The sequence below is a fragment of the Mauremys reevesii genome, linkage group 21 (genome assembly GCF_016161935.1).
Source record: "Mauremys reevesii isolate NIE-2019 linkage group 21, ASM1616193v1, whole genome shotgun sequence".
NCBI lineage: Eukaryota > Metazoa > Chordata > Testudines > Geoemydidae > Mauremys > Mauremys reevesii.
In genome coordinates this window covers 22,101,472-22,125,544 of record NC_052643.1, presented here as the reverse complement: position 1 = coordinate 22,125,544, position 24,073 = coordinate 22,101,472, and the positions used below count along the sequence as shown (strand labels likewise).

Below are 24,073 nucleotides of genomic sequence, written 5' to 3'. Positions count from 1 at the left end.
AGGATTGGAAATGCTGTGGGGGAGTCAGCAAACCCACCTGCATGATGGGTGGGAATACCTTCAGATGCAGGAATTTTGGAGCCAGTTATTAAGTATATAGTAGAACCTCATTGATATGTGGACAAAAAACATCAGGCTTCCACCACATTGAGGTCTTGCATTACTAAGACTTAATCATTTCTACAAGATGAATGTAGTACATTTACTGGTTTACTGTGAAGTATTATCATAACTATTTCAAACTAAATCATAGTTGCCACATAGAAGAAAAGGAACATTTATGATGCCCTGTCCTAACCTAAATAACAAAATTTATTAATTCACATTAGGTCTCCCAGTCATTGGTATGGATTAAAGTGATTCTGCTTTCAGTATGAAAATATGTAGGAGTCATTGGCATTCAACCCAAACTTCCTGCTGTCAGGGTGATGACGCAAGGAAGGCCTTTTTAAATAGAACAAAGGATTGACTGGCCAAATGATGCACACAGCAAGGCATGAGACAACATTAGGCGAGCCGTTTCTGAAAGAAGGTTCCCAAAGACAGGCCAACAGATGCATCACTTAAGACGTAGGCCATCTAGTTTTCTAGAACAGCAACTTCAAGGGCAAATGAAAGAAATAAGATGAACACTGCACAATTTTGGGACACTCTAGAGCAGAGGTGGGCAAACTATGTCCTGTGGGCCACATCTGGCCCATGGGACCCTCCTGCCCGGCCCCTGAGCCCCCGGCCCCTCCCCTGCTGTTCCCCCTCCCCCGCAGCCTCAGCGCACCGGGCCGCCGGCGCAATGCTCTGGGCAGCACAGTGCTCTGTACTGTGCGGTGGCGTTGCTGGCTCCAGTCACAGCCGCGCCGCCAGTTACTGGTGCTCCAGGCAGCATGGTAAGGGGGCAGGGAGCAGGGGGGTGGATAGAGGGCAGGGAAGTTTGAGGGGGTTGTCAGGGGGCAGGGGTATGGATAGGGGTCATGGCAGGGAACTGGGTTGAATGGGTGCAGGGGTCCTGCAGGGGCAGTCAGGAGTGAGAGGAGGGATTGGATGGGGCAGCGGGGGAGTCAGGGGTGGGGTGTCCGGGGGCAGTCAGGGGACAGGGAATGGGGGTGTGTGGATGGGGCAGGGGTCCTGGGGGGCCATCAGGAAACAGGAGGGGTTGGATGGGGCAGGAGTCCCGGGAGGGGGGTGACGTCAAAGGTCAAGAAGCAGGGACAGGGCTGAGCCATGCCTGGTGGTTTGGGGAGGCACAGCCTCCCCTAACTGGCCCTCCATACAATTTCTGAAACGCAGTGCGGCCCTCAGGCCAAAAAGTTTGCCTGCGCCTGCTCTAGAGCATCAGAAAGGAACTCCACCTTCCTAATGGTGGACTAGAAGGGGTGCAAGGTCTATTGGTACTGCTTTATTTCCCCTTGGTTTTAAAGGGCCAGTGTATTTTCATTAATTATTATACTGGCATGCTCTGTTTCCATTGGCACCTTATAGACTAACCTATTCTATAAGGTGCCACAGGATTCTTTGCTGCTTTTACAGATCCAGACTAACACGGCTACCCCTCTGATACTTGTTTCCATTGAATATTGTTACCTGGGTACCATGTTGATGGGGCATATTAGAAATTCTTAGTTAGGTAGAATAGATAGAAATCTAGCCTTTTAAATTAAAAACAAGTAAAAATACCTGGTAGAATTGGGCAAAATTGGGGATATTTGGAGGAGATGGGGAAATTGGTACATTTTGTCATTTGTGTTTTGTTCTTTGTTTTGCAAAAGCAGGCATGGTTTGGATGCATGTGCCCCGTCAAATGGCTCTTGTTTTGGCCTATTTAGTTTCCACTTCCAGTCTTTGTTTTTCTAGGTACCTGAGCCTATATGTCGATGATGTTGTGGGGATCAGTGGATATGTGATTTATAAAATACGTGTTCTGCTTTCAGCCCGAATCTCCCTTGCTTTATCTTTGCCCTCTCCCTGCCCCTGCTGATCAACTGCCAGGTCCTAGTCTTTTCCCCACTTGTCTTTTTTAGGCAAATAGCAGAGAATCCCAAATTGGTACCTCAGTCACTGTCTGAAACTCCATGATATGATGTTGCTACAGACCTTTGATATTGATGTAGCTCTTCAGTTGTCTCTGTGAAGATAAACTGCCATTTTTAAAAATTACATAATGGTGCTGCTCTGCTGTAAATAACCAAAAGAGGTTTTAAACAAGCAAAGTCTATTATCTACATTGCTGCCTTTGCAGAGACGAATCAATATCAAAGGGCCTAACGTATTACAATGTGGGACCTTGGCAGCAGCAGAGAGTTATTAGTGTTTTATTCACAATCCAGGATGCAGCCAGTCCTTTGGGAATTTGGGTGTTTCCCCAAAAAGTACATGAGCTAAGGAGAGAAGTTATCAGGGATGGCAAGGAGGAAAATAGTGGATTGAAGGGGGGCGTGAGAAAAGGGGAAGGGTAGTCTACAAGATCTGCCAAAGACATTCCCCACTTTTGTATGGGATATCAGTGTGGCATTATGCCACATATTCTTCATCCTAATATTATTATGATTATGGCATAACTATGATGTATTTTATGCAAGATAGGTCATGTAAGATATCATTGAAAAGGTTATGAATCACTGAATATGATTATCCTATTTGTATGCATGTATCATTTTGGTATCTGAAGTTAGGACTATTGTCTATGCATCTGTTAGAAATGTGTTTACACCTGGGGAATGCTGACTAGGCAGAATGCAATCAGTTTAGATGGTTGGCTGGGAAGGGCCATTAGGGAAAACAATAGGTCTGAGAAGATGCTAATCTCCCACCAGGGAGCCTTCGTCAGGACACTACAAACAACCTCTGAGTCATGGCTGATGTGTCCCTACAAGGGGCATGTGACCACGTTACCTGGTACTGGACTCCATCTTGGAATACCAGTGTTTTTCCATTGATCAGGCGTGGGAACCAAGAGGGAAGACAAAGGGTTCCCACCATATGGAAAAGCTATTTAAGGCAAGGGAGCAACATTATCATGATTCTTCACTGAATCATAGAATCATAGAATCTCAGGGTTGGAAGGGACCTCAGGAGGTCATCTAGTCCAACCCCCTGCTCAAAGCAGGACCAAACCCAACTAAATCATCCCAGCCAGGGCTTTGTCAAGCCTGACCTTAAAAACCTCTAAGGATGGAGATTCCACCACCTCCCTAGGTAACCCATTCCAGTTCTTCACCACCCTACTAGTGAAAAAGTTTTTCCTAATATCCAACCTAAACCTTCCCCTCTGCAACTTGAGACCATTACTCCTTGTTCTGTCATCTGCTACCACTGAGAACAGTCTAGATCCATTCTCTATGGAACACCCTTTCAGGTAGTTGAAAGCAGCTATCAAATCCCCCCTCATTCTTCTCTTCTGCAGACTAAACAATCCCAGTTCCCTCAGCCTCTCCTCATAAGTCATGTGCTCTAGCCCCCTAATCATTTTTGTTGCCCTCCGCTGGACTTTCTCCAATTTATCCACATCCTTCTTGTAGTGTGGGGCCCAAAACTGGACACAGTACTCCAAATGAGGCCTCACCAGTGCTGAGTAGAGGGGAATGATCACATCCCTTGATCTGCTGGAAATGCCCCTACTTATACAACCCAAAATGCCATTAGCCGCCTTGGCAACAAGGGCACACTGTTGACTCATATTCAGCTTTTCATCCACCGTAACCCCTAGGTCCTTTTCTGCAGAATTGCTGCCCAGCCATTCGGTCCCTAGTCTGTAGCAGCGCATGGGATTCTTCCGTCCTAAGTGCAGGACTCTGCACTTGTCCTTGTTGAACCTCATCATATTTCTTTTGGCCCAATTCTCTGATTTGTCTAGGTCCCTCTGTATCCTATCCCTACCCTCCAGCGTATCAGCCACTCCTCCCAGTTTAGTGTCATCTGCAAACTTGCTACGGGTGCAGTCCACACCATCCTCCAGATTGTTAATGAAGATATTGAATAAAACCGGCCCCAGCACCGACCCTTGGGGCACTCCACTTGATACCGGTTGCCAACTAGACATGGAACCATTGATCACTACCCGTTGAGCCCGACCATCTAGCCAGTTTTCTATCCACCTTACCGTCCATTCATCCAGCCCATACTTCTTTAACTTGCTGGCAAGAATACTGTGGGAGACTGTATCAAAAGCTTTGCTAAAGTCCAGAAATAGCACATCCACTGCTTTCCCCTCATCCACAGAGCCGGTTATCTCATCATAGAAGGCAATTAGGTTAGTCAGGCATGACTTGCCCTTGGTGAATCCATGCTGACTGTTCCTGATCATTTTCCCCTCCTTTAAGTGGTTCAGGATTGATTCCTTGAGGACCTGTTCCATGATTTTTCCAGGGACTGAGGTGAGACTGACTGGCCTGTAGTTCCCTGGATCTTCCTTCTTCCCTTTTTTAAAGATGGGCACTACATTAGCCTTTTCCAGTCATCCAGGACTTCCCCCGATCGCCATGATTTTTCAAAGATAATGGCCAATGGCTCTGCAATCTCATTGGCCAACTCCTTTAGCACCCTTGGATGCAGCGCATCCGGCCCCATGGACCTGTGCTCATCCAGCTTTTCTAAATAGTCCCGAACTACTTCTTTCCCCACAGAGAGCTGGTCACCTCCTCCCCATACCGTGCTGCAGAGTGCAGCTGTCTTGGACACTGACTCCCGTCCCAAGAAGATTTCTGGAAAGCCCTGAGGAACAAGGACTGGACTAGGGGAGAAGGGTGAATGCAGGCTAGCCTGTGAAAGGAATACTTGGTCTTTTAATTAGCAAGCAAGTGCAGTTTGCCCTCAAGAATCTCTGCAAACTGCCTAAATCAACAATGAGGGTGAGAATTACCTACTCATAGCCAGACTCTTTAGTATATTAAGCGTAGATTGCATTTTTTGTTTGTTTGCTACGTAATCTGCTTTGATCTGTTTGCTGTCCCTTATAATCACTTAAAATCTATCTTCTGTAATTAATAAACTTGTTTTGTTTTGTCTAAAACCAGTGTGTGGAAATCACAACTTAGGGCTGAAAGCTGTGTATATTCCTCTCCACATTGTGTGTGGGGGGAGTCAATTTCATGAGCTTACACTGTACAGTTCTCTATTCAACGCAAGACAATATAATTTTGAGTTTACACTCCAGAGAGGGGTTGCGCAGTTTAGGAACTGAGAGGTGTCTTAGCTGAGCCTTTCCATGTAGAGCTGATCTCAGCATCTGTGTGTAGCTGCAGCTGGGTGTGTCCGTACTTGTCTGTGTACTGGATGGGGTTTGAGGCCCTGTCACAGCAATGCAGTGTGAAGGGAGCCCAGGCTGGTGGGTCAGGCAGGCTCAGTGGTACCCCAGTTCCCAGTGGCACCCTGGGGAGAACCCATCACAATCAGCATAAGTAGCTGTGGTCCCAAGGAAAAGGAGGTGTATGTATCAGAAGGGTGATATACATTTCAAAATGATCATATAATTATTATTTAATAAAAAAATTTAAAGTGTATATTTTATGGGCTGGCATCATGATCAGTTGTAGAGAGGCATCATAGTCCCCAGTATGGAAATTTGTAGGAAGATAATTTGGGTTTAGAAGCCTAGTTATCTAATTAGAATGCAACTTTTATCAAAGCCATTTTACAGTGTTGAATGTTTGTTACTCCGCACACAGGTTTATAAGACTTCCTGTACCCTGAATATGGAAATAGGTCTTATTTGCTTTTGGGGCCCTGTCAGCATCCTAGTACTGCTGGATGCAGCTCAGGAGTTTCTAAATTGCAACAAAGACCCAATGATAAACTCAGTGTTATGCATTCCCTTCTGGATCATCAGCTGTTTTCCGAAAGGTGAAATTTTAATGTATCTGGGTGACTGTAGAGTAACATGAAAACCAGTTGTTGTTGGTAGACGATCCTGTTTGTTTAATTGTGTAATAGGAGCATTGCAGTTACAAGTTATTTTTGTTAGAATGTCACTGAGGCTGTCACCCACTGGGAGATCAGAGTTCTTGTCTGAAGCTTGATCCCTAGGACAGCAGAATCTGGAAGTGTTATAGAGGCAGGTATCTCTAGCTATGTTTGAAATAGGAATACTTTCGCTTACTCTCAAGTCACCCCCATTGCCTTATGAGTCAGAAAGGGAAATTTACTAAGTTGAGGCACCAGGTACTCAGAATCTTTACGTAAAATATTTTTGCATATTTTTAGTTATTTTTTTACCAGCAGGAACATTAAGGAGGAATTTTACACTGGGGTGAAAAAAGAAATGTTGAGGCACTGGCTCAGGCCAGAATTTGGGAGGTGTATAGGTAGCATAAAATTATACCCTGCTTGTTTCCTACATTCAACACAGGAAAGGAGCAACAGAGAATCTGGCCTTTCACGTTTAATTTGCAGTGTCCCCTCTAATTATGGTTTTATCTGTCACAGTCCCAGCGTCTTCTCCTGAAAGACGCTACAGAAAGGTAATCATTCTGAAGTCATATTATTGTTATGGATTTCTTGGTATGCAGATATGTACTAGGCACTGTGTCAAAGTAAGATGTGGTCCTTGCCTCAGAGAGCATAGAGTCTAAATTTGAGTGACACAAGTAAGGTAGGGGAGATTAAAGACAAGGGTGACAGTAAGATCTCATGATTATGCAGAAAGGCACAGACACACCTGGGTGGTTTTGTTTTGTTTATACTAACTTTCCATTTCTTCATGTTTCATATGTGAGAAAACAGAAATTGTTTCTGAGGAGGGATTTGGATGAGATGAGGACAGTGGCATGTTGGGAGAAGGCTTTCCAATAGGGCGGTCGATTTAATCACAGTTAACTCACGTGATTAACTCAAAAAAATTAATCAGGATTAAAAAAATAATTGTGATTAATCAGGGTGGATTTAATTTAAATTTAAATTAATGTATTAAATCTAGTTAGGAAGACTCAATTTAATAATGGATTTCTATGTAAAAGTGCATTCTTGTTGGAGTACATATTCTTCACAACTCAAAGATAGATGTAGGTTTGATTTTTAGAAGGTACACACTATATATTTTGTAAGTGATTTATTTTGAAAACTTTTCAGATTAGTTTTACAGCTATATCAGAAAATGAATGATTGTTTGGTTATTTCATTTAACAAAGGTAATTGAAGCAGATAGTTCACCTCCCAATGACTTCATAAATATCTCCAATTCAACAGGTTAACCATTAATATTTGGAGGATTTTCTTGCTATGCTGTATTAGGAGGAGAGCATCACCAGACAGACATTTAAATTGTTTCATTTAACTAAAACAAAAATGTTATGTATTCTGGATTTTTTTTTTCAACTGCAAACATATATTTTAACAAAACAAGCATATGAATTTTTGAATTTAGTTAAACATTCAAGTTTGTTTCTTCAAGTTAAACATTCAGGTTTGTTTTTGTTAAAATTGTTTTTAACTAAAATAGTTAAATGAAATATTTAAAAAAAAATTAAATCGACTAAGTCAGGAAGGTCAACATGAGAAACTTAAAATATTGGCCTCGGTAGCTAACTCGGTCGTCTTCACCTTCATTTTCCTGTTTGCTCATAATCTGGAAAAGAAAAACAAGCTTTTCTGCTTTTTCAGATCCCAAACGATTTCTCAATTTGGAATGAATTAGTCCAAAGGAAGAAAGTATTCTTTCTACACTGGCAGAAGAAGCTACTGCTGTTAAAAGTGAGATTATCACTTCAACAGTCTCTGAATTCAAGTGCTTACGTGACTTCCACCAGTTCACTGGTGTGACTTTCTTTAAAACATCAGCAAACATATATTTCTTGAATGGTTCACCCTTAGCTCTGAAGTTTATTATAGTTGGCATCATGGAGGGATGATTGTTGATTGTCATAGACAACTCCTCTTTTTTAGCAGTTAAGGTTTGACCCTGGTACCGAGTATTGAGAATATTTGCAAGAAAATGAGCTGGAGATAGCGCTTGTCCCATTTGTTTTTTTAATGCTTGTAATTTAACTCTGTCATTGCATATTTCTCTTTTTAAGATCTCACTCAGTTCCTTCCAAATTTCAACAGGATCAGCAATAAAACAGCTGTTTCCCTGCATTTTGTTCAAGGCTACAGAAATAGGCTTCAGGGTACTCAGCATGTCTCTTAAGCCCAATGTTGAGAACTTTGGCTATGACAGTGCCATCTATTTTTTCACAATTTTGTTCACAAACTGTTATCAGATTAGGCCAGTTCTTGATATAGTGCTCAAAACAGTCCACTACTGAGTTCCATTGCACATCTTGTGGGAGAGTTAGCTTGGTTTATCCCACTTTTTCCCTCCTGCAAAGTGGTTGTTACAGAAGCTTTTTGCAATTTCAACATTAGCCTTTATTTCTGGAACACTAAAATCTTTGGCAAGGAGGTGCATCAAATGAGCACTGCAACAGTATGTTATTAGCTTGGGACTCTCTTCACTCTCTCCTAAATAATTTCTTCTCATCTTGGATACATTTGCAGCATTGTCTGTGACCAAGCTGCATACTTGACATTTGAATTGTTTTTCACGATTTGTTATAGCTTTTGCTATAGTAGTTATTGCTACTTCTTGTAAGTATTCATAGAATATCAGGATTGGAAGGGACCTCAGGAGGAGAACATCACCAGACAGACATTAATAATAGAGTAACAACTCTATTTTTTGCTCAAAGCAGGACCAATCCCTAGACAGATTTTTGCCCCAAATGGCACCCTCAGGGATTGAACTCACAATCCTGGGTTTAGCAGGCCAATGCTCAAATCACAGAGCTATCTGTCCCTTCCTGCTGTGTGTGCATTTCCTGATGTATCAGTTGTTTCTGTAAGGAAGCTATTTCCTGATGTATCAGTTGTTTCTGTAAGGAAGACATTCCCTTCTATTGTCACACAAACACATACAACAGGAACATTGTGGACTTCGCTCCACCCATCAAGACTCAGGTTAACAATTTCACCCTCTAGACCTTTTGCACACTGCTCAATTTTTCTTTCATATACTTTATCCAGCAATTTGCCTGTGACATGTGCTCTGTTGGGTGGACTGTATCCTGGTCTTAATGACTGAGTCATGTTAATGAAGTGTGGGTTCTCAATCATACGGAAAGGAGAGTTTGTTGCATAAACAAACCGGGCAATTTTTTAATCAATTACCTCTTTTTGTAATCTGCTGGTTCTTATCACAAACTTATCTATGGTTGTTTCTGGATGATGGAGATTTTTTTTTCTTTTTGCTACAGGCGATATACTAGCAGCAAAGAGTCCTGTGGCACCTTATAGACTAACAGACGTATATACTGTGGCTCTGTGACATACATGATGTGACTGAAACACTATCATTGGCAGATGACTCTGAAACTATAGAAAATGATGGTGATCTTGAAGGTGGATAGTCTTCAGAATCCTGAATGTTGAGGAAGGATTCTCCTAAACAAAATAAGTCAATTTAGTTATTTAATTATTATTACCATACTGCTCATTTAGTATTACTCATTCTATTTACTGACACTCAGTACTACTTTCAAGGTGAATTTGTAAAAGGAAGATCTGCCTATTTCAGCTATTTATTTTTTATTACAACTTCATCTAAAATGATAGAGTAACAACTATATTTTTTGCTCAAACATGATAATTCAAGAATAGTCCGGCAGGAAGACAGGCAGTCCTTAAGAAAGAAGTATGAATTAATTTTTTTTTATCAACCTGAAGATCCTGCATGTACAGACATGTTCCTTTCGTCATCTTCAACGCAGCTTGAAGGAGCACTTCTCACGATGTTGTTTCATTCCGGCAACCAGGCCTTGCCTTTCTTTGTTGCACTGTTTGTATTTTGCACGCATGCCTGTCTCACCCACAGGTAGAGGAACTTAATTAAAATATTCCCAAATGGTCTCTCTTATGTCCTGCTGCCATTATATGTTTTCCCTTCTAGTGAGAGAATGGTAGGGTAGATCGCAAATAAATGAAGGCTACACTCAGAAAGACCTCAAGACTTGGGGAATATGCTGCTCAAACAGTTTCACTTTTGTTTCTGCTGCCTCTTCCTCCCTTCTCACATTTATCTCCAGACTTCTTCTCCTTGTCCAGATCTATTCTGCCCCCAGCAATCTTCTATTCATTGAGCTTTTTGAAACTATGCACATTTAGAGAGAGATAAGAGATTGACTCTATGTACACAAATTTGCAGAGGGACAATAGGGTTGAAGTCTGTTATTTCTCACCTCTATACATTATTTATTTATTTAAAAACAATTTTGCTGTTAACAAGCATGTTATCTCTGGAGACACAAATCCACAGTTTGAGAACTGCAAAACTAAGCATCTCTGATGGTATCTTCTAGACTGAGCCTGAGTCCCATTGAGTAGATAAAAAGATAAACCTAAATAATCTATACAGAAGCCCCTGGAACCTCATAAAATTGGGTCCCTAATCCATGGACTATTGGAACTCATTCATAAAACTTTTCTTAAACATTACATGAATATATTGTCTCATACTATAGAATTAAAATTTATAATCCCTATTCCATGATGAGATATCTTTGAGCTATAATGTATCTTAATTAAAATGATCTTTGGATAGGTTTTTTCTTCAAAAAGCATTTTATCAAAAAAATCCAATTTAAATAAAGAAAATCAGATTTTTTTAAAATGATCGATTTTTTTATCCACCTTGTGATTAATTGCAGTTTTAATCTCACTGTTAAACAATAGAATACCAATTAAAATTTATAAAATATTTGGGATGTTTTTCTACATTTTCAAATATATTGATTTTAGTTACAACACTGAATACGAAGTGTACAGTGCTCACTTTATATTATTATTTTTTATTACAAGTATTTGCTCTGTAAAAATTGTAAGTATTTTTCAGTTCACCTCATACAAGTATTGTAATGCAATCTCTTTATTGTGAAAGTGAAACTTAGAAATGTAGATTTTTTTTTAATATATAACTACACTCAAAAACCAAACAATGTAAAACTTGCCTACAAGTCCACTCGGTCCTTCTTCTTGTTCAGCCAATCGCTCAAACAAGTTTGTTTACATTTATGGAGGAGAATGCTGCCCACTTCTTATTTACAGTGTCACCTGAAAATGAGAAAAGGTGTTAGCACTGCGCGTTTGTAGCTGGCATTGCAAGGTGTTTTCATGCCAGGTATGCTAAACATTTGAATGCCCGTTCATGCTTTGGCCACCATTCCAGAGGACATGTTTTCAAGCTGATGACGCTTGTTAAAAAAAAATGTGTTCATTAAATTTGTGACTGAACTACTTGGAGGAGAATTGTATGTCTCTTGTTCTGTTTTATCCATATTCTGCCATATATTTAGTGTTATAGCAGTCTCGGATGATGACCCATACAAAGAACGTACCAATGTAAGATTTCTAAAGATAGCTACAGCACTCGACCCAGTGTTTAAGAATCTGAAGTGCCTTCCAAAATCTGAGAGGGACGAGGTGTGAAGCATGCTATCATAAGTCTTAAAAGAGCAACACGGAGTCTTAAAAGATGTGATGGAGTGTTTGCCGAGACTGATCAAGACCTCGTACCGCTACCCATTCCTACTTCTGCATGTGGGCACCAGTGATACTGCTGAGAATGACCTTGAGCGGATCACTGCAGACTACGTGGCTCTGGGAAGAAGGATAAAGGAGTTTGATGCGCAAGTCATGTTCTCGTCTATCCTCCCTGTTGAATTAAAAGGCTCAGGTAGGGACTGTCAAATTGTGGAGGTAAATGCGTGGTTACGCAAGTGGTGTCGGAGAAAGGGCTTTGGATTCTTTGACCATGGAATGTTGTTCCAGGAAGAAGGATTGCTAGGAAGAAATGGGATCCACCTAACGAAGAGAGGGAAGAGCATCTTTGCAGGCAGGCTTGCTAACCTAGTGAGGAGGGCTTTAAACTAGGTTCACTGGGGGATTATGACCTAAGCCCAGAGGTAAGTTTGGGAGTGGGATACCGGGAGGAAACACAAGGAGGAGGTTACAAGACGAGAAGCCTCCTGATTCATGCTATAATCATACTGAGAAAGTAGGGAAATCAGCTAGTTATCTTAGGTGCATGTACACGAATGCAAGAAGCCTGGGAAACAAGCAGGAAGAATTGGAAGTCCTGGCACAATCAAGGAACTATGATGTGATTGGAATAACAGAAACTTGGTGGGGCAGTTCACATGACTGGAGCACTGTCATGGATGGGTATAAACTGTTCAGGAAGGACAGGCACAGGAGCAAAGGTGGAGGAGTTGCATTGTATGTAAGAGAGCAGTATGATTGCTCAGAGCTCCAGTATGAAACTGGAGAAAAGCCTGTTCAGAGTCTTTTGGTTAAGTTTAGAGGCTAGAGCAACAAGGGTGATGTTGTGGTGGGTGTGTGAACATAAGAACATAAGAAAGGCCGTACCGGGTCAGACCAAAAGTCCATCTAGCCCAGTATCTGTCTACCGACAGTGGCCAAAGCCAGGTGCCCCAGAGGGAGTGAACCTAACAGTCAATGATCAAGTGATCTCTCGCCTGCCATCCATCTCCATCCTCTGACGGACAGAGGCTAGGGACACCATTCTTACCCATTCTGGCTAATAGCCATTTATGGACTTAGCCACCATGATTTTATCCAGTCCCCTTTTAAACATTGTTATAGTCCTAGCCTTCACAACCTCCTCAGGTAAGGATTTCCACAAGCTGACTGTGTGCTGCGTGAAGAAGAACTTCCTTTTATTTGTTTTAAACCTGCTGCCTATTAATTTCATTTGGTGACCCCTAGTTCTTGTATTATGGGAATAAGTAAATAACTTTTCCTTATCCACTTTCTCCACATCACTCATGATTTTATATACCTCTATCATATCCCCTCTTAGTCTTCTCTTTTCCAAGCTGAAGAGTCCTAGCCTCTTTAAACTTTCCTCGTATGGGACCCTCTCCAAACCCCTCATCATTTTAGTTGCCCTTTTCTGAACCTTTTCTAGTGCTAGAATATCTTTTTTGAGGTGAGGAGACCACATCTGTACACAGTATTTGAGATGTGGGCGTACCATGGATTTATATAAGGGCAATAATATATTCTCTGTCTTATTCTCTATCCCCTTTTTAATGATTCCTAACATCCTGTTTGCTTTTTTGGCCGCCTCTGCACACTGCATGGACATCTTCAGAGAACTATCCACGATGACTCCAAGATCTTTTTCCTGACTTGTTGTAGCCCCCATCATGTTGTATGTATAGTTGGGGTTATTTTTTCCAATGTGCATTCACCTAATACAACTACTGTAGTGTAATCTCTTTATCATGGAAGTTGAACTTACAAATGTAGAATTATGTACAAAAAACTACATTAAAAAATAAAACACTGTAAAATTTTAGCACCTGCAAGTCCACTCAGTCCTACTTCTTGTTCAGCCAATCGCTCAGACAAGCAAGTTTGTTTACATTTGTAGGACATAATGCTGCGCGCTTCTTGTTTACAAAGTCAGCTAAAGTGAGAACAGGCGTTCTCGTGGCATTGTTGTAGCCAGCGTTGCAACGTATTTACATGCCAGATACGCTAAAGAATCATATATCCCTTCATGATTCAACCACCATTCCAGGGGACCTGCATTCTTGCTGATGACAGGTTCTGCTTGATAAAAATCCAAAGCAGTGCAGACTGACATATTAATTTTCATTATCTGAGTCAGATGCCACCAGCAGAAGGTTGATTTTTCTTCTTTGGTGCTTCAGATTCTGTAGTTTCCGAATCAGAGTGTTGCTCTTTTAAGACTTCTGAAAGCATGCTCCACGCTTTGTCCCTCTCATATTTTGGAAGGTACTTCACATTCTTAAACCTTGGGTCGAGTGCTGTAGCTATCTTTAGAAATCTCACATTGGTACCTTCTTTGCATTTTGTCAAATCTCCTGTGAAAGTGTTCTTAAAATGAACAACATGTGTTGGGTCATCAGCTGAGATTGCTGTAACATGAAATATATGGCAGGATATGGGTAAAACAGAGCAGGGGTCATACAATTCTCCCCCAAGGACTTCAGTCACAAATTTAATTAACGCATTATTTTTTTAAGGAGCATCATCAGCATAAAAGTATGTCCTCTGGAATGGTGGCTGAAGCATGAAGGGGCATACGCAGGGCCGGTGCAACCCATCAGGCGACCTAGGCAGTCGCCTAGGGCACTAGCATTTGGGGGGCGGCATTTCGGGTCCTTCGGCAGCGACCACGGTGGCCGGATCTTCGGCCGCCCCGGTTGTCGTCGGCATTTAGGCAGAGGGACCTGGGGCAGGGGGGCGCGGGGAGGGCCTCCTGCAGCAAGTGGGGGGGGCGCGGCACGCAGGGGAACTCCTCCCTGCCCCAGCTCACCTCTGCTCCGCCTCCTCCCCTGAGCATGCCGCTCCGCTATGCTTCTTTCCCTCCCAGGCTTGTGGCGCCAAACAGCTGATTGGCGCCACAAGCTTGGGAGGCGGGAGAAATGGAGTGGCGACGGTGTGCTCGGGGAGGAGTGACCAGAGGTGTATCTGGCACATAAGTACCTTGCAATGCTGGCTACACAAGTGCCATGGAAATGCCTGTTCTCACTTCCTGGTGACATTGGAAATAAGAAGAGGACAGTATTATCTCTTGTAAATGTAAACAAACTTGTTTCTCTTAGCAATTGTCTGATCATGAAGTAGGACTGAAAATAATCTATATTTATTTGTAAGTTGCACTTTCACGACAAACAGATTGCACTACAGTAATTGTATGAGGTGAATTGGAAAATACTGTTCCTTTTGTTTATCATTTTTACAGTATAAATATTTGTAACAAATGAATATACATTTTGATTTCAGTTACAACACAGAATACAGCCCTAAAAATACTATTGTTTTGTTTTCCACAGAGCAAATATTTGTAATAAAAAATAAATATAAAGTAAGCACTGTATTCTGTGTTGTAATTTAAGTCAGTATATTTGAAAATGTAGAAAACATCCCAAAATATTTAAATGGTATTCTATTTTTAACAGCATGAGTAATCATGATTAATTTTTTAAATTGCTTGATAGCCCTACCTTCCTAGCAAAAGTGGAAGCCTCAAAAATTATTCAAAGACAAAGGGGAGAGGATGGTGACACAGAGAGAGCAGAGCAGGTAGGGTGAGAATTGCAAAAGGAAGACCAGGTCTGAGATGTAGGCAGTGGCTACATGGTGAAGAGTTTGGAAGGAAAGGACAAAAGTTTGAATTTAACGTGGAATGCATTGGAGGACCAGCAAAGTGACTTAAAGTTCATTTTGACCATAGGGAAATTTACTAAACAATTCCCTCAATGTTTATCATCAGTTTTATTAGTTCATCAAACACAGACTGCACATCATTAAACCCATTTTATTTTGTGAATATTCACATCCCTGTGCAACATAAATTTTGCTGACATAGGCTATAATGTAGACATTGCCTTAGTCTGATCATTTAAATCTGTTGTTCAGATGCACTGAGCAGTGGTTGATTTTTCATGTGCCCATTAAAACACACACGATAGATATTTTCAAAATTTTACAAAACAGTAATTGTCTGTACTTCGCTCCTTACTTATATTCTGATTCATTCCCTTTGAAATCTTCAGCTGAAGATGGATCATAGTGAGCCTTAAACTTAAACAGAGTCAGCCATTGATGCCCTCCATAATGGTACCTTGTGATACTATCTCTACCTTCAGGAAATACCAAAAATATTGGAGATTTTAAAACAGATTGTTGTGTTTGTGTTCTTGAATGTGCTTTACAGTGCCCCAGATGCCATGCCAGAGAGGCCATTTTAGAAATAATGTTACAATATTATGATGTTAAAAATTGAGCTGTTAGAGAGCTCACAGAAATGCAGGATAGGTATCCTCTTATTTCTAAGACCCTGATTCAAAATGGACTTTGATTAGTAGTGAATGAAAGTTGTTACCATAAGATAGCTGTTTGGTGGCCTGTGTGAAATGATTTGGTGACCTCTGGTCATATCACAAATCACCATTGCATTATTACTGTGTATGCTCTAGGCAGTGTTTCTCAGCCTTTTGAAATTGGCAATCCCTTATTCAAAGTAAAAAATTCTCTACCCTCTTACATTTACTAAAAAAGTAAATGTGAAAAGAATAAAAAAATCCAGTAACAGCAATAAGCCTATATGATGTATTTGTGTGTGTTTAGAGAAGCTGATGGAGAATACTTGATCTTTTTTGAGTGTGTGAGGAATAGGGTAGTGAAATTGTCTTTGCTTTAGATAGTAATACAGTTGTTGATGCCTCATGACCCCTAATTCCCTTGTGTGATTCACCCTTCATTGCAACACTAGTTGTGAAACACTGCTCTAAGAGTTTCTGTGATTCAAGAGGACTTAGGTCATCTGTGCTCTTAATTCAGTGTTTTCATCAGCATTGTAATGAATGCAGGTTGTTGTTTTTTAATTAACAGATTTGCACCACCGTTTATTAAGGAATTTAAAACTGAGAAAAAAAAGAAAAACTGCTTTAATAATAGTAAGGCTGATAGATAATTATCAGTGGCAGTGCTGCAGTTGGGCAGTGTCATCATTAAATGGCTTAAAATATAATACATCTATTAAGGAATGAGGGATGGAGAATAAATTACATGATAAAATAAAGCTTTTTTAATTTAGGTTTTTAAGTAGAATGTTCTGAAATTCCTAGTGTAAAAAATCTACAATTGTCATAACTGTACTACTCCAAGTTACTCTTACTTTTGGAATAAGTACCATTGCGCATATTCTCTGCTGGTGTAACTTTATATCAGCAGCGGGTCTGCCCCCATATGCCTATAACAGTTTTAGGCCATTTTGATATGTTCTGAACACTTTATAAGGACAGGTTTCAGAGTAGCAGCCGTGTTAGTCTGTATCTGCACATCACACAACCACACAACAAAAACACTAACCCAGGAACCTATCCTTGCAACAAAGCCCGTTGCCAACTCTGTCCACATATCTATTCAGGAGATACGATCATAGGACCTAATCACATCAGCCACGCGATCAGGGGCTCATTCACCTTCACATCTACCAATGTGATATATGCCATCATGTGCCAGCAATGCCTCTCTGCCATGTACGTTGGCCAAACCAGACAGTCTCTATGTAAAAGAATAAATGGACACAAATCAGACGTCAAGAATTATAACATTCAAAAACCAGTTGGAGAACACTTCAATCTCCCTGGTCACTGGATTACAGACCTAAAAGTTGCAATATTACAACAAAAAAACTTCAAAAACAGACTCCAACAAGAGACTGCTGGATTGGAATTAATTTGCAAATTGGACACCATCAAACTAGGCTTGAATAAAGACTGGGAGTGGATGGGCCATTACACAAAGTAAAACTATTTCCCCATACTTATCCCCCCCTCAAGTTCTTTACATCTCCTTGTCAATTGCTGGAAATGGGCCATTTTCATTACCACTACAAACAGTTCTTTTTCTCTTCTGCTGATAATAGCTCACCTTAACTGATCACTCTCCTTATAGTGTATATGGTAACTCCCATTGTTTCATGTTCTCTGTGTATGTGTGTGTATATATATATATATCTATCTTCCTACTGTATTTTCCACTACATGCATCCAATGAAGTGGGGCTGTAGCCCACGAAAACTTATGCTCAAATAAATTTGTTAGTCTCTAAGGTGCCACAAGTCCTCCTGTTCTTTATAAGGATAGTGACTTATACCACACCTCTACCCCGACATAACGCGACCCGATATAAGGCGGGTTCGCATACAAGGCGGTAAAGCTCTGACACTCTGCTCTGAGCAGCGTGTTAAGGGTGCTGGGCCAGGCTGGGACCGAGGGTTGGATAAGGGGCAGAGGGTCTCGGGAGCATTCAGGGGCTCCCCCTCTCCCCCCAGGGTCTGGGAGGCAGGAGCTGTGGGGGGCACTTTTGGGGCCCCACAGTCCCAGAGGGGGGGCCGAGAGCAGCCCGCTCTGCTTCCCTTGCCCTGTCCCCAGCCGTGTCGCTCGGGGGAGGGGATCCCCCAGCACTCACTGGCAGCAGCGGAAGCGGAGCAACGGAGCCCGAGCCTGCTTCACTCTGCTAACTCCCAGCCATGGCGCTTCCCGCCGCAGGTGAGTATGGGGGGCCATCCTTTCCCCAACCTCCCTGCACTCACCTGCGGCGGGAAGCAGAGTGCCACGGCTGGGAGTTAGCAGAGTGGAGCAGGCTGGGGCTGTGTCGCTCCGCTTCCTGCTGCAGGTGAGTGCAGGACCTCCCCGCCGCGACATGGCTGGGGCCTGGGCAAGGAAAGTGGAGCAGGCTGGGGCCGTATTGCTCCGCTTCCTGCCGCCGGTGAATGCGGGGTGGGGCGTCCTTTCCCGAACCTCCACGCATTCACCGGTGGCGGCAGCCCTGCCCCAGCCAGCTCCACTGCCAGCTCCTAGTCGTAGCACTCTGCTTCCTGCTGCAGGTGAGTGCAGGACCTTTCCCCAGCCCTCCCCACCAGCAACACGGCTGGGGCTGGAGCAAGAAAAGTGGAGCAGGCTGGGGCCACGTCGCTCTGCTTCCCGCCGCCGGTGAGTGTGTGAGGGGGTGTCCTTTCCCCAATCTCCCCACACTCACCGGCGGCGGGAAGCGGAGTGGCGGAGTGGAGCGGGCTAGGGCCGGGCTGCTCCACTTCCCGCTGCTGCTGGTGAGAGCCTGTCAAGGGGTGGGGGCTGTGGCTAGGGGGCGGAGCAGTCAGGGGACAGGGAGCAGGAGGAGTGGGTAGGGGGTGGGGTCCTGGGGGTGATTAGGGATGGGGGTCTCTGGAGGGGGCGGTCAGGGAACAAGGAACAGGGAGAGCCAAAGCAAGTTTGATATAATGCAGTCTCACCTATAATGCGGTGAGATTTTTTGTCTTCTGAGGACCGCATTATATTGGGGTAGAGGTGTAGTTGCATGCTACTTAATTTTTTGTCATCTGTCTTATTTTGCAGCATTTGTCAGCAGCACATTGTTATTCTAAGTTTTCTCAGAAATTTATAGAGAATTGTATTAAAATCAGCGTGTGGACCAGAGGATTCAAACAATGCAGAGCTTTTAAGTTGATAAACACTATTCATGATTAAAGCTACAGTTTTGCCATGGAGGTTGTGGAAGTCACAGAATCCAGGACTTCCAAAGACCTCCGTGACTTCAGCAACCTGGCTGCCATGGCTAGGCAGGGAGACCCCCGCAGCTCCCTGGCCGCGGCAGTGGCAGGGAGATCCCTGCAGCTACCTAGCTGTGGGAGGAGGATCTCCACAGCTCTCTGCTGCAGTGAGGCAGGGGGATCCCCACAGCCCCCAGCCGCCATGGGGGGGGCAGGAGGATCCCTGCAGTTCCCCTCTGTGGCGGTGGCAGGGGAGATTCCTGCAGCTCCCCGCCACGGAGAAGGGGCAGAGGGACTCTGCAGCTCCCCACCACTATGGTGGGTAGAGGAACCCTGGAGCTCTGAGCCCACACAGGTGGTGGGGGCCCTGGAGCTCCCAACCACCCCGCAGCTGCCCAGCCCCTTCCCATTTTATCATGGATATTTTTAGTAAAAGTCACGGACGTGTCATGGGCAATAAAGAAAAATTCATTGAAACCTGTGAGCTGTCCCTGACTTCTACTAAAAATATCCATGACAAAATCTTAGCCCTAATCATGGTCTCCTCTGCGGAGGTTTTTTAAGAAAATGAATGTGGTGTTTTGTGCACCATATGAATAAATTGATAGGCATTTCATCTCAACAGAAGAGGAATCTGTCTATTTTAACTACCTTGTCTCAACAGTAATCACCAGTTCATCTGACGGTGTGTTTTGGTGCCTTTAATTTCTCTCTGAATAAATTATTTGGTATATTAACATTTTTCTCTGTTCTTTGCCAGGCCCCTTACCCCTCAGGGCAGAATGCAGCTCCAGCCACATTGGTGTACCCCCAAACTCCTCAAACAATGAACACACAGCCTCAGACCCGCTCTCCGGTAAGGGAGCACTTGTTTGCTCTAGTTTCTGTTCTTTCTCTCTCATTTGTGTGTCTCTCCGTGTGTATAGTAGCATTTCTCTGGAAAGTGTTTTATTGACTTCTAGAAGCAATTTCCAAACAGCAAATCTTTATTGCATTTTTAAACCCTTTCGTGTTAGGAGAAATTTCTTTTAAGGTAGCTTATGTGAAAGGAAAGCAATGGAGAGATTCTCAACTACTTCCCAATGGCATGATTTATTTTTAGTGTATTCTCACTCAGGTTCACCTCATTTTAGAAATTAGATTCATTATCAGTGTCTTTCTCTTTGCTTCATTTTTTTTCTTTATAGAAACATTTGATAAAATGTTAGAACAAAGATCAGTAAATTAAATTAAGTCTCCAAAGTAGCACTCTCAGTCTGCAGTGGCTCAGGGAACATTTTCCTGAATCATTTCCACTGGATCAGTTCAAACTCTTTAATATATCACTATGTATGAGTACCTGCAGCTTTATATAGAGTTTCTGAATCTCAGAATCTTTTTGTGGTAAGGCCTTTGGATCAAACTTTGGATTCTATCATCCTCTTTTTATGCATATTTTAATACTGTTCTCCTATTTTAGGCCTCTGACTCCCTGAAACGAGCCTCATGTTGGGAAATCTATGCTTGTAGTACAATACCATCTGATACTAGGAGGCCCTCCTGCAGCATCAATGCTTATCCCTACTTTTGGAGGCAGAGTAGATCACCTCCGCTGTACCTGAAGCCTCAGCTAGCCTAGGGAGCTGCAGTCCCTCTGTCCCTTGCAGATCCACATCTCCTGTGTCATAACATTTTGGGTTACCGCTAAAGTTGCTGCACCATCTCCAGCACTCTTCCTTTTTTAGAGTAGAATGCTGCTGAAGGGTGGCAACTGAAAGTCTTCGAGACAGCAGTCTTTAATCAGGTATAATACAGGGCAAGTGTCCCCCTTTTCCCTCCTCTCTCCCCCCCTTGTGCCTTAACCCTCTTCTGGAACTTTCACCTCTAGGGAATTCAGAGAAGGGTTAGTCTTTGTGGCCTACTGAGTCCTTGATCTCTGTGCTGAGAGAGCCAACTAATTCCAGGTTTGATGGTGTTTTTATGACATGGACAGCTGCACATTTGTAACTGGGCAGAGACCCCCAACTCATTTCATTTAGTCCCCAGTTCTAATCAGTAATGTGGGATAGTGATGATGGTAAATCTTTTCTCTATAAGTATGATCATCATCTTTATCTCTAATTGTTGAAAAGCAAGAGTAAATTTACATGGTTAGAACTGGAGCAAAACCTGACTGAAGAGCTGCATCTCTAAACCAGTTTTTTTGACAGCCCAGCAGAACAGTGCCAATACATTGCACAGACAACTGGAAGAGGAGGAAGGTTTTGGAACAGAATCCGGTTTACAGGTCCCTGGCTGGAAGAGGCTGGATAAAATACTGCATTGTAAGCAATATAACAAACTGTACTCCTTCTTGCAGGCAATTGTGCCAATGGCACTGTTTAATTTTTTGTTGTTTTTTTTTTTTACCACATGATTTTGTTGACTGATCTACAGAAATGCACTGATTGCTTCTTTACTAAAAACATGAGATACCATGGCAGTTTCTGCCAGGTTAAACGGTGAAAGAATGGTTTGGGAGGGTCTGATCTTTCAGGATTTAGACAGGAAGAATTTGGGCTTACACTTAAAGGGATGACACTTTCAGAATATTTGGCTGAAAATTCACAAAATTGTAGGGATTTTGCCACATAATTAGAGGAAATAATGAAGAAGAGTTTGTCTGCAGTTGTCAGCTATTTTTCTGTGGTCATGAACTATTTTATTTTAAACTATCCTGTATGCAGTTTTTGCCATCTGCTCTGCTAGTGACCATTACCACTCCATTACTAAAAAACCGCACATATAACATTCCATTACAACCCCTATCCCCAAAACAAATGCATGACTAGCTGGTCCTGAACTACTCTTGCGTTTTGTTCTGGGTTTGATTTATTTTAGTTTTATCTTCTTTTCTGGTGGTGATGGGAGGGCAAAGAGCGGATGAGGAAGATGGTGTGATAATTCCTTTGCCATCCTGGGATTCTCTAGTGTAGTCCAATCCATCATACAGCTGACCCAGCTGGTGAGGATAGGTAAGCTGTTGCACTGATGAAGTGACCCTAACACTGCATTCTTGAGCAGCCAAAGCTTACTCCATTCTATTTCTGCATTAAAGGGCCATTGGCAATTGCACAGTCTAGGCATTTCTATTCCTCTCTGGACAGCTGCCTTTGCAATTCAAGTGGCTTCAAATATTTTCCCATTTAGTTTTTGGAGTGTCATTTGTATTTGATACCAAGAATTTCAAACTTCAGTTCCAGTTGGGGAAAAAGTTTTAAATACTGTTCAGCCCAAGTATAATTACTGCTTTACTTCCATTTCCTGTTGTCAATCCCAACCCTAAACACTAGTTTATTTTAAAGCAATCTGTTTGATGTAGAGAAATTGCTGAAAAACATAATCTGGGAGACAGGACTGTAGTGGCTATTGTAATAACCCATAAAAAGTGGTTATATTCATGCAGTGTGCAAAATCTACATCAACATATGTAGAAGTTGCCAGCAATGTGCAAAAGGGTTTGTGAGTGAGACCAATAAGGGCATGAGTGGCAGAAATGTTGGATCCAGGTTTCACAGAAGGCTGTTTTCCTCTGTATCTACTACCTTCACCATCTAAAGGAAAAATAAAGTTTCTATTTTTACTCTGAGCCAGCAGTGACTACAGTTTGTTCTGTTGCTTACAGCTACCAATAGGAGTAAAGAATATTGTCAAGAAGAATTATAAAAATCAATAGCCAATGGTGACCAGTGCAAAATAGACTAGGGTACTTTTCCACTAACTTTGAGGTTTTATTTTATTTTTTTCTTATAACATGTATTACTTTTTAATCATGGAATATATTTTGGCTTAAGTATTCTTAAGATGTAACTTTCCCACTCTTATTTCAGAGCCGATTAAAAGTTAGAATTTTCCATGGAACAGTGATAAGACAGGTACTTCTGCTCTCAGGTTAATCAACACTGTTTTTTGCACCCACGACTCTCTTTGTAGGGATTTTGAAGCACATTGCTTTTTCTGCTTTCATTAGCAGATAAAATAGAGCCTGTAGTCCTTCAGGAAATGTTTATGTTGGTGCCTTGTCCTTGTCAGGGGAAGTGCTATCCTGTTTTCTCAGATGTGAAACAGAAGAAATGAAACCTGTATTCTGCTTTTGGGATTCCTCCTGTGAAAAATCTGACTTGAATTGTAATCTGCACATCATCTCCTTAGAATCATCATAGTCTCCATTTACTACTGCAAGGATCAATAAAGCCACCACCCTCCAATATACCTAAAGGTTTCGGAGAGGGATTAGAAGTTGTGTGTACCAAGTGTCTCTTTAGTATGTCACATGACAAATTGCCAAAACTATTAAAGCTGAAATTTTAATTTTTTAGTCTAATGAATTGACATTTTCTTGTGTTTTTAAAATCTGAGGTTTAGTGGAAATGTCACACGGGACAGTTTAAGGTGGAAAAGAAATAAAGTTGTATATGATTTGTGAATTGGTACTATAGATTATACTTTATACACTCTTATGGTAGAAATACGCTGTGTGCATTTCTTCTTCCTGAAGAATTTGATTATTCTGCATCCAACTGTAATGATGAGATGAAGGTAGGAGGACTATATAAACACTGTAGAATAAACTATAGTATTTATAGACTGCTGCTTGGAAGTATTAAATATACGCAATTTTTAAAAATGTTTCTAAAGGGGAAAGGAAAATCAATTCAATCAGTGGTGAATGCCTGTTTTGCTTCTGTCATATTTGGTGGTGTTAGGAATATTAAGAAGCAGGGAAATGGGGCTGTAAGCCAGCCTTACCCCATTTGCTTATTTTTATTTATTTATTTATCTGTCTATTACTTTTTCTATTTGAGTGAAGTAAAAACTCAGTAACTTGAAACCAGCCTTTGTCACCTATTTAGAATATTTTAACTATCCCTGTAGTTTGCATACGAAATGTACAAACTTCACTTATAGGTGTACTTTTCTGCCCTTATTGTTCTTTATTAAATTTCCATTTTAGAACATATGGTAGCACATGAGAAGAAAGTA

At 41.9% G+C, this 24,073-nt stretch overlaps 1 protein-coding gene across 13 annotated transcripts in view; it reads left to right on the top strand.

Annotated features, from left to right (window-relative positions):
• The window catches only part of EIF4G3 (eukaryotic translation initiation factor 4 gamma 3), a 466,091-nt gene that overhangs the window by 211,154 nt on the left and 230,864 nt on the right, over window positions 1-24,073 (top strand). For 7 of the 13 annotated variants that reach the window (XM_039509526.1, XM_039509519.1, XM_039509518.1 and 4 more), the window contains exons 4-5: window positions 19,833-19,928; window positions 21,262-21,375. The exons of 1 other annotated variant lie outside the window; for it this stretch is intronic. In XM_039509526.1, the coding sequence (XP_039365460.1) occupies window positions 19,833-19,928; window positions 21,262-21,375 (210 nt within the window). Of the gene's footprint in view, window positions 1-19,832; window positions 19,929-21,261; window positions 21,376-22,920; window positions 22,966-24,073 lie in introns of all 13 variants that reach the window. 5 more of the 13 variants (XM_039509520.1, XM_039509522.1, XM_039509521.1 and 2 more) reach the window with 2 other exon arrangements.